This window comes from Corylus avellana, chromosome 1 (genome assembly GCF_965113065.1).
Source record: "Corylus avellana chromosome 1, dhCorAvel1.hap1.2, whole genome shotgun sequence".
In the NCBI taxonomy this organism is placed as follows: Eukaryota; Viridiplantae; Streptophyta; class Magnoliopsida; order Fagales; family Betulaceae; genus Corylus; species Corylus avellana.
Window position 1 is genome coordinate 40,299,955 of NC_142490.1, and position 11,396 is coordinate 40,311,350.

The window sequence follows — 11,396 nt, forward strand, 5'->3', positions numbered from 1 at the left end:
TTTAATTGAAAATTTGATTTCAATGACAAGTTAAAAGAGATTAAGCATTCATTATAAATTCGAATCATAACAAATCAAACGAAAAGTAAGCATTCATACAAACAAGAATGATAATGAATCAAAACAACTTGTCAATATGGAATCTTTCTCAAAATTTAAATCATTCAATATTAATCTATGAAAAACATAATCTCCAGCTGGTCTCACGTACTGCTGACTGAGTTCTGCATTTCCAGCATGGCTTTTGATTTCCTTCTTTGTAACACCCAAGCACTGAAATTTTGAAAGAAGAAGTTTTGTTTCCTCTTTTGCTTCTTTGTATTGATTTTCTGTAACAAAAAGATCTCCTCAGAGCTGGCTTTGATTTCCCACGCGCAGCCAGATATGGCTTCAGACAAGTCCTCCCCTTGTTTTCTTCTCTGCAGTCCTTTTTCTGCAGCTATGTACCCACGCCCTTTTGGCTCCTATGTATTTCTGAATACCGCGGGCTTCATGAGTAAATAATGAAGAAATTCATTTTTGCAAGAACAATATCCCCTCATCATTCAAATCCAAAATCATGGATTCATGCTAAACATATATATTTAAACAAACTTCAAACATGAGCAGTAACATTACAAATATAGGTGTAAGAACAGCTATGGAACATCTATGCATCTAATACACCTATAATAAAATTAAGATGAAATTAGATGAGCAGAGAATGCAGCTTTTGAACAAAACCATCAATGTAGGTGTTCTCAAGCCCTTTGCTCAGCAAGAAGTCCCTCCATTTAGCATGGTTGGCTCTCACCTCTTTCCCCACATTACTATTTTCATCCATGACAGCCCTCACTGCCTTGCACACGCCCTCCCTTGTAAACACCCCGTCTTCTTCACCTTTCTCAACCTCAACCCCTACTTTCAGATCTCCACCCATTAGTCTTGCATTGATAATTTGATCCCCAGCGTGTGGCAGCAGCACCAATTGGCACTCAGTCACCATCGCTTCAGACAAAGAACCTGAGCCACAGTGTGTTACAAAGCACCCCACAGAGGGGTGCCTCAGAATCAACTGCTGCTGAATCCAATCCCCATGAACAACCCCTCTTCCCTTCACCCTCTGTTCAAACCCTTCTGGCAATGCAGATTCTATTGTTTCTACACCCATTGGTGGTTTCAGAGCAGTGAGAAAAGGCATGCCTGTTAGCTCAAAACCCAGAACCAGTTCTTGAAACTGATCCTTTTTTAGAATGCATTCGCTTCCAAATGCACAAAATATCACAGTTTTTTCCTTGAAACTATCCAGCCACTTTGCCCATTTCTCATCTAATGCTGAAGTTGGTGGCTCTGGCACTACTGGCCCTGCAAGAATCACAGGCTTTCTAAATTGTCTTTCGACATAGTCACAGTAAGGCCCTTCCATCTCCCTACAAGCTTTGAAACTAATGGCGTCAGAATCTTTTATAGAGATCTCTTGACGTTCCATGAATGATATGCCTCTGCCATACTCTTGCACCGTTACAGAGGTTAGTTGTTTGGTTTCATGGGCACCTAGCTTGATCAATGAAGGTGGGAAACTCGGCGGAGGTGCCTTAAGATCGGCCGGCGTCAATGTTTTCTCATTGAGTTTTCTTTCTGGGCTTAGCAGATACCCTATAGCTGCTGGACTAATTGTGCAATAATGTATGGACTTGATGCCTAGTCGGCCTGCCAATGCTGGTAACCAGTGAGTGAAATCATAGAATACGAAATCCGGTTCAAGTTCGCTAAGAGAAGTTTCGATTGCTGGTTCCGTAAGGTCCATGGCAGTCATGAGGAGGGGATGCAATGGGAAGGGAACATCTGCGGTTGTTTCAGCACCGGGAGGGAAGCCATCTACATGTGGAAGGGTGATGGGGAAGAAAGAAATGAGGTTTTTGTGCAGATTGAAAGGCTCTAGCTTTGGTTGAGTTTTGGTTGGCAAGAAGAAAGAGACTCTGTGGCCTCTCTCAGCAAGCTTGTTGGAGATGTGCAGGAATGAGGTTAGGTGGCCCATGGCAAACCATGGGTACATGACAATGTGAAAGGTTTTGTCACTCATATTTGCAGAGAAACTAAAAAAATACAAGTGAAAGAATCATGAAGAGAAATAGCTCCTGTGTTTGGCCATAAAGCAGGAGGGAGAGCTCTTAAATACCTGCAATTTTGCAATTTCAAATCAAAAAGAACTCTGGAAATTAATTTGAAATTGTCAACATGTAACAGTTGGTTGAAGATTTGGTAGTTCTGCTGTGAAAAGGCTATAGGGAATACTGCTTTACTAAATGGTTTAACGGTTTCAGAATGTGTGATTTAAAAAGATAACAATTGATATTTATAAAGATACAATTGAGCGTTTGGCAAAATCGTAATTCAATCTTTAAAATCACGCGTTATGTGACTCACTTAAAAACGCATTTTGACATGCAAAGTTGCAGAGTACGTGGACTATTTTTTGTTTATGTTACAAACTAAATGACTGTTCTGCAAACATTTCCTTCACGTATTTTTCTCAGTTTTTTCCATAATCTACACAAGCAATGATCTCGTGGTGAACCTATCCCTGCGGCTGAGGTGGTTGTGTCACCTGTGATAATGGCCTTTCATTCCCTAGTCTTCAGTGAAGCCTCCGTCAAATATGGTCCCCCAACTTGACCAATAAAACTTGTTAAAGGAATGAGGAACATTTTGACACTTGACCTAAAAATATCAGTCACTTTTTTAACAACCTTCACGAATTCTTGATGAATTCTTAAATTCTACTGAGGTTTGTCGAGCAAAGTATGTGATCCAATGCCATTTGAGGCACTTAAGCATAGATATTTAGCATTCAGAAAGAAAATGGATTTATAATGTTATAGTATGACTGGTTACTCTATATAAATATATACATATATAAGGAATTACATACAAAAAATAATAATTTATTTGGATTCAGTTTGAATTTTGATCAATTGGCATCTGCCTTGTTTAAGCATATTTTTGGACGGTTGGATTGGCAACAGGTCACCTGCATAACAAAGGAAAAGCTATCGGGGTGATGCCAATCAGAAGGGGGACCAGCGGGGTCTTCCAATACTTAATTCAGTAGGATATTTTTAGGAGAAAAAACTAAATATAGAGTTTAGGGAAAGTGAGTCAATACTGCCTACCTAGGGGATGTACCTCTTTTAATGTGAGAGATCATTTGTACAGTACAATATGGTAACATCGATGTCAATGGTGCGTAATTTATTTGTAGGGCATGATTTTCCTTATTAATTGCATTAGCGGCCATTTGAGATTGATAATGGTGTATAGTTTTCATGTAAGAAAGATTCCTAGTGTGATTGATTTGTTTTCTTTTATGAGGGTGATTGTGTGATTTGATGGCCAAATTATTTCTATGTAAATGCTACTAGGGTGATTTGGTTGGTGTATCACTAGTGGACCATACCACCCCTTTGAGCCAATGGAGGTGGCCAGTTACCCATATTTTGGCCAATTGGGGTTGTTGAGCCACCTCAGGGCAGTTTGAAGGTAATTCAACCATTCCTAAGGGCTTTAAAGGTGGCTCAATCACCCATTTTTAGCTTAAGAGTAGTTTTAGCCACACCTTACACTCGGTTTGGAGGTAACCTAACCATCGCCATAACCTTTTGGGTGGCTAAGGGACCAAACCCCTTTTTTTTTTTTTTTTTTTTTTTTTTTTTGGCCTATGGAGGTTCGGTCACCCCAAGTAGCCAAACCCCTAATTGCTTTTCTTTGTAATCCTTGTTTGATGTACTAATTAAATAAATTTAAAAAATAAATAAAAAAAGAGAGAGAGCAGGCAAAAAATGGAAGATGGTATATAGATTAGTAGTTCACGAGGATGTTATATTGCTTTTGAGGAGTTAAATAGTCCTTGCTCAGAAAAAGATTGTCAATATAATCAGTAGACCATTTGAACAAGAAATTGTTTAGAGGGGAAGGCACCCTTTCTTTCCTATAATAAACTTCCAAAAACTCATTCAAATCACAAGGCTAAACATGCTAATGCCGGAGAGAACTTGGGCATTCCTTTGGTGTATAATCTAGCATCTACATTTCCAGGCAGCAGTCTTCACATACAATTACAAGGCAACGATCATCGCAATGGTCTGGCCAAAGCAAAACAGGAATCTGGATTTACTGACATGAGCAACTCCATTACCACAAGCTCATTGGGATGGTTGACCTTGGGACCAGGTTCAATAAAACCTGATCGAGCAAAGTCCAAAAGGGTAAGCTATGTTAACTCAGGAGCAGCCTTAACACACAATGACTTAATAGATAACAAAAGCAATTAGCACCTACCAGGGGAAAGCTTTCTCCCACCATACAACTCCTTTGCTAAGGGGTTAGCAGCCCAGTGATTAACAGCAACCCGGCTCATAGGTTGAAACCCAACTATCTTTCCATCCGATGACAAAACCACCTAAATTTCAATAAAAAATGATGAATAAGCAAATTAAGAGTGAAGTAGCCCCAACAGAAAAGAAGGTAATCAAAGTTGTGAAGGCAAGATAATCAACAAAAGAGGACATACACACAAACAATGTTTTCCAAAATATGTCAAAGTCGAGTACTATTGTTGAACAAGTTTAATATATTTAATGTTCTTGAAAAATGATTTTTCCATCTAACGATCTCAATTAAAAAAGCATATATAAATGTCAAGCCATCCATAAGGTACACTTGATTTAACTTGGTAATGTATGAAAACTTTTACATGTTTATTAATTTAATTCATAATAACCACATGTCTTCATCAAATAGCATATATAAATGTCAAGCCATCCATAAAGGTACACTTGATTTAACTTGGTAATGTATGAGAACTTTTACATGTTTATCTAATTTAATTCAAAATAACCACATTTCTTCATCAAATAACATGTGTTTTTTTTTTTTTTTTTTTTAAGGAAAATCAAATTTAGTCCCTAGGTCTTCACAGAATTTTAATATAGTCCCTAGGTTTCTAACTTCGACAAACATGTCCTTAGGTTTAGTACCAATTTCAAATAGGTTTCTCCGTCTGATTTCCGTCCAACTTACTAACCTTCCATCTGCCCCGTGTCACCCCTTTGACAAGCCAATGCACAAGCCATCATTGTCACGTCACTTTACCACCACATAAGCCCAACAACAAAAACAAAAATGGGCACATAACATTGTTGAAGTGAGGTGGTGCCTCCTTAAAAATTTTCTTTGTTATTTGAGGGGTTAGCAAGAGATTTTCCTGTTTGTCATAATGCCAGAGCCACATAATTGGCCTGTTTGTCATAATAGCTAGTAGCGGGTATGCCAGTCAAAGCGGCAATACCAGTGTGAATAGTGGTGGGTCGGGGATTGATGGGATTGGGGAGGGTGAGATATTTGCACGAAATTTTTATTCAACTTTTATATCATGTGACATTTATATATGGTCCCGCCAAAGAAAAATAGTTAGTTGTGCTACTCAGTACACCCACACCAACAAATTTTGGTTATTTACAATACTAGAGCTTGAACGAAGCAAGAAATATCCATTTTCTCTCATTTGATTCTTAAATCTACAAGAGATCTCCGGAGTGATTTATGATCACTATTTACCACCAATGGATGTTATAGATAATTGAAATTCAAAACCTTTAGGAAAATTTAAACTTTAGAGTAGATGAGACAACATAAAAGGAATTGGTGAAAAGACAGGTAAGGCTGAAAAATGTTGAAATTGTAGTAGTGAAGTAGAGATAAAGATCGACATGAATATACCCAGCTAAGAATATCTGGAGCAAAAACTTTTTGGCCAACACTAAGCGATGATGACCAACATGATTATGAAGCATATTAAAAGTGGTAGATAATTTTATTCACTTAACTAATTACAGAGTAATGTAAGGATCAAAAGAAATACAGAATTGGTGGTATTGACATACGTTAGTTCCATCAGGAAAAAACAGTTATGATGAGAGTAAATCCTTAAACCTATTCAATTGAGAAATGCTAAATCAAAGTTCAACGAACTATATGTGCCATATCAACCATGCTATCATTAGTGACAATATTTTCAGCAGCTCCCAGAAAACACTTGCACTTTCATCAGTGCAATAAGGAAAGCTGTTCATCAAACTAGATAAGTATTATACCCAGCTAGACCTGATAGAATAAACCGATCTAGAGAGACTCATGGGATTTATACATTTCCTTCGACTGTAAGTATTTAATTCTCTTCTGTTCTCAGCATTCACAAAACGCTACAGTGACTAAAATCACACAAACTATGATTATCCCCTCAACTTAATGCTCCTAAATTACAATACCATTCCAAAAGATGTAACTAGTGCAGATATCAGAATATAAAAATATCTAGGTTTTTGCTTTTATTCTATTGTTTTATTACTTTAAGACAAAAGCAAGTGCATGAAATAAAGCAAAGATTAATATATATATATTTGAAAGTTTACCTGATAACTAGCGATCTCTTGAGCAGAAATTCTCATGTCTTCGTCAATTTTATTTAGAGGGGCCACTGAATTGCCTTCACTATTGGAATCAGCTTCACCAACCATCCTCAAGTAGGATGGTAATTCCCCAGTCCAGGCACCGATGCTTGTTTCAGTAATTATATCACCGGGCCAACCAAAAGCATCCTTTATCTTTTCAACAATTGATATGCAAAATTCTTCCAACTATCCAAATGAAGTTTTAAACATTTAACTCTCATAGAGAAGGGAAATAAAAAGCTAGGGTAAAAAAGAAAAGAAAAGAAAAGATTGAATAATAAGAGCAATAAAGCACTAATTACCTCTACACATAAAGATTACCTTCTCACGCCATGCCCAAAGTTATTAACAATAGCTATGTACCAAACATAATTTAACAAAAAGGGCAAAAGAAGTCCTCAACTTGGTAGTAGTTTTATATATTTCTATGGGATACACCAAGCACTGGCAAATTATAGCAACAATAGATTGCATGCCAAATGAGAAACAATATTAATAGGCAGCACATTGTACTCAATTAGGCCTGACCAGCAGACCTAATCCTGCATCTATACAAGCCCAAGGGAATATTTGACTAAATGGGTTTTATTTATAAATATATGGTTCTAGAAGTATGAAAATATTCCAAAAAATATAAATTAATTACTTAAAGTGGCCATGTGAAGGTAAAAGCATATCATTCTACCCTCTCAAAGGCATGATCTAAGCCATGACGAAAAATGTACTTCAAACATATTTAAACTATTTGTGAAAGAGTGGTAAGCAAATTAAACTAACAGGGTTAGGATTTAATCACATATTGAACTATATTAAGAGTGTAATTAAGAAATTATAATAAACTGAAATGGTGAAATATACAAAAGAAGCATACTATGTGAAATGCAGCTCAAATATGGTGGTCACTTTTCTTAATTTTAATAAAATTAAAAGGAAATGCAAGCAATATGAGTTGAGGCATAAACAAATTTGCCACTTACAGTAAGCCATGGCTCACGCTTATACCAAATACACCCACCACTAGATAGACTACAAATGGCTGAATGAGTTTAAGCTGCCTCGCCAAGAGGGAAGCCTTAGCTGAACTTTAGGTAAAATTCTATGAGAGCTTTTCCTTCTAAAAATGTTTTATTTGATATACAGAAGTACGAATGAATAGACATAAGCTCTATATTTTAAGTGCACTTCTTGAGAGAGCTTGTAAGAAAACTTCCCGCTTCTCATTCTTCCATAACCTTGCCTCCTAATTTTGCATGAAATACCCCGTGTGGTTTAGTATATTTAAGCAAAAGCAAATTAAATACAACTAAATTACTTAAACAGATATAGTGTTCCAGTGGCCAAATACCTTTCTAGCATCGAGAGAAAGGTTTAGTGCACTGTCAACTTCAGATGATGGAAGAGACCTATGTTCTGCAGGGTACCTTCCTCTGCTTAGATAAGGCAAACCAAGTTGACTGAAAGCACTGATTAGAACCAGAAAAACTCCACTCGCAAGGCCAACAGATAGCATTTTCAACAACGAAGAGCTCCTCTGCAAGTCATGGAACCATTTCACTTATGCAAATGAACACAACTCAAACTGAATTTGTTTTTTTTTTTTTTTAAGGAAAAAAAAAAAAAAAAAAAAAAAGCTTCTTTGCAAGTCATGGAACCATTTCACTTATGCAAATGAACACAATTCAACTGAATTTTTTTTAAAAAAAAAAAAAAAAGCTTTACCTCAACTAAAAATCCAATAATCAGAGATTAAAAAATCAGTCATTCTTCTCCCAATTTATTCTCAAATCTCCAAATATCCAGAACATCAATTACCTTCTTATTTCTAAACTTCATTAAAAAAAATTATCATTGCCAGAGGGCCTAGAAAACCCCATCTCGTTTTATTTAGAAAACCATGTAAAATCAATGCTCCAATTGTTAACTTTAACCAAGAGACAACATGAAAGCAATATTTGATTACCTTTTTGTTGGACAAGTTTGCAAAATTTGCAGGCAGGCCACATGATAGCTGTTTATTGGGCAGTGAGTAAATATCTTCATAGTACATATCTAAAGTGTCCGCCAATCCAACCTGCAAAATGTATATGCTAGAATTGAAACCAAAATAGAGTCAATGTGATAAAAACAATTTATACCCAGCTCATTGGGATTAAAGCGATTAAAATAATTCTGATCCTTGTAAAAACATATTACAAATGTGGCTTGATCACATTTAATACTCATATGATTACCAAAAAGCTTTTCCCTCTTTTCTATTTTTAATATCTTTTTCTTAAAGAAGGTTGGAACTGGCAGCAGGGGGGCCAGGGTGGGATCTGGATACCTTTGGAATTTCTAGGGGAATTCCAAATTCTGGAATTAGGGATCCATGCCGTCCATTTTAATCCAATGGTTACTGTCCTGCCACGTGTCCCACTTATAATAAAATAATATTTAAATTTTATTATTTCTTTTATATTTTCTTTTTAAAATTTAAATATTATTTTATTATAAGTGGGACATGTGGCAGGACAGTAGCCATTGGATTAAAATGGACGGCCTGGATCCCTAATTCCATAATCTAGAATTCCCCTAAGAAGTGGGTGTGAACACTTCAAAAATGTATGAAATGCCTACATCTGTCACAATAGAAACAAAGTACTATACAGAGCCTAAAAGCCAAAAAAGTAAATAAAGAACAAATTACCATTTGGGAGTGGGTAAGAAGTACTTCCCACCGATTCTGTGCAGAATTTTTCCAGCCCTTAAATTTAATATTTCTGAGTCTATCGGTGTCAATTTGTAGCCTATAAGCAGGAACATACTCACTTGTCCAAGCACTGAAATCTGAACCACCAATCTTTTCCAATTCAGCGTATCCTAATGGCAGCCACCAATGGTGATTTGATTCTGTTTTCTTGGTCTTAAAGCTTTCCTTTGTTGAATTAAAATTTTCTAACAGAGTCTTGGCATTTTCAACTACATCATTCTCAAATAATTGGTATATGATGACCGAAGAATCCTTTGATGCAATCCTTTTGGGCTTTCGAAACCAACGGAAGAAATTACTTGAAAGATTACCCAATATATTATCAAGGAAATGCTTCTCAGTGCTTTGAAGAGCAGAAAGGCAAACAGCTTCTGCAAGTACAGAGATAACCCTTTCATCTGAAGAGGTGAGGCTAAAAGATTCAGGGACCTGCTGATACGAAAGGCATAAGAGAACTGAACCTATCAGTATCAATGTGGCACCTGCAGGACGGACATAATTATATGGTATCACAATTATGCAGATGCCAAAACATAAGAGCTCAATACATATGGAAGGATAACAAACCTCTCTCGGGTTTTCAAGATCCTCCATGTTTCTTTCTGAGCCAGGTCTAAAGACAACAAGCTCAAAGTTCCAAAGCTGCTGCAAAACTACTTGTCTAAATGTCATGGAAAGAATATTTCTAGATGTAGTGCTTGTCAGCATAACTTCTGGGATAGACCTTCTGAGCTTTTTGGCTTTTTCTTTGACTCTTTGAGCAGGCAAAAACTGTTAAAGAAAACGATAAAATAGCCTTAGACAACTATTCAAAAAAAGATCTCAAATATTGATTCATCACCTTGCGTGGTTATTAATGTCCACATAATCAACACCCAGAAAGGATCCTAGAATGGGTAACCAGACACCATGTAATTGATTTAATTTACACAAAAAAGACTTAGATTTTCATGGTCAACAAGAACCCATCAGGAACGAGAAACAAGACAAACCCAAACTAGGTAACTAAAATTCCCATTCAGATAGGACATACCAGGCAGTTTCTGATACAACCAAACGATTTATAAGGAGAGAGACAGAAGAACTAATCATACCAACGCAGTAGATGCATTACATACATGCTTCTACTGTTTTTTCAACTTCATTACAGCTAGAATCACGCCCTTACTAGGACCGTAGCTAAACCTTTCACCCTCTAAACCTGCTCTGCTTAGACGAAAACTTAGTAATGGCCTTTGTTCTCTCATTCGACTACAATGCAAGTCTCTGTCGTAAGTTCTCACTGTGTAGTTCAACATATGACCCAGATGGATGACTTGGTACAGGCCCGCTCAATTGTACTGATTCAGAACTACGCTATGCTTTCTATCATTCTATACTCTTAACTTTTTAAACAGCATCAAATTCTGGATAAGCTCAAAAACCCAGTAATCAATTCAGAAAATTGAATAGCATTTGAAAGATGGGCATGGAAATGGAACGGACCAGCCGGGTGGAGACGGTGCTGCGCTCGTCCGAAGGGCCAGGAAAGACGGTCTCGACAACCATAGCGGGCATGCCGGAATCGATGTGCTCGGCGGCAGCTTCACCGCCGTCAGCCGCTGCTGCGGTCAAGGCCTGCTCGAGGTCGACAGCTCCGGCCAGAACCAGCCGAGCCAAGTCGGTCTCGTAGGCTCTCACGCACGGTAGGGCCTTCTCGTCGGACTCCAACACGGCTTGGAGGAGCTCTTGCTCGGTGGCTGAGCATGAGAGCACTGAGAAGGCATTTCTAGGGTTCTTGCGGGTTAGTTTGGGAATGAAATCTAGGGGCTTTACGTGGGGGTGAAAGGGAATGATAGGTTTGAGGTGAGAGAGGGATTGAAGCTGAAGGAATGGCATTGCTGGTTTTAGGGTTTTGAGGTCTGGAAGGGGTTGTCGTAGAGTCAGGGTTTATGCAGCAAAATGGAGATCGTTTTATGTAACTTTTTTTTCAGTTATTTTTTTATTTTTTATTTTTAATTAAAATTTGCAGAAAAATGAGGAGATTCAAACTATTGACCTCCGCTTCATGAGGCATGATCTATTACTGATTGAGCTACCCCTTAAAGATAATTCAGAAAATTACTTCTAAAATCAATTAAACATCAAAAAATTTTATATCTGTCTTCCCTATAAGGCTA

At 37.3% G+C, this 11,396-nt stretch overlaps 2 protein-coding genes across 3 annotated transcripts; both read right to left on the reverse strand.

Moving 5' to 3' along the window:
• Positions 1-152: 152 nt before the first annotated feature.
• On the reverse strand, positions 153-2,087 carry LOC132172292 (cyanidin 3-O-galactoside 2''-O-xylosyltransferase FGGT1-like). Its single transcript, XM_059583765.2, has one exon. It carries the CDS (start codon positions 2,060-2,062, stop codon positions 689-691), a length of 1,374 nt encoding a protein of 457 aa, XP_059439748.2. The 5' UTR covers positions 2,063-2,087; the 3' UTR covers positions 153-688.
• A 1,724-nt stretch (positions 2,088-3,811) lies between these two features.
• LOC132172155 (deneddylase) lies at positions 3,812-11,158 on the reverse strand. 2 transcript variants are annotated; one of them, XM_059583607.2, is made up of 8 exons: positions 10,723-11,158; positions 9,805-10,008; positions 9,175-9,666; positions 8,449-8,559; positions 7,834-8,019; positions 6,450-6,674; positions 4,318-4,438; positions 3,812-4,221 (listed from the first exon to the last, which is right to left on the reverse strand). In XM_059583607.2, exons 1-8 carry the CDS (start codon positions 11,113-11,115, stop codon positions 4,109-4,111), a joined length of 1,845 nt encoding a protein of 614 aa, XP_059439590.2. In that variant the 5' UTR covers positions 11,116-11,158; the 3' UTR covers positions 3,812-4,108. The 2 variants fall into 2 exon arrangements, with proteins under 2 accessions (XP_059439590.2, XP_059439589.2); XM_059583606.2 differs by having other exon boundaries at positions 9,175-9,669.
• Positions 11,159-11,396: the final 238 nt, after the last annotated feature.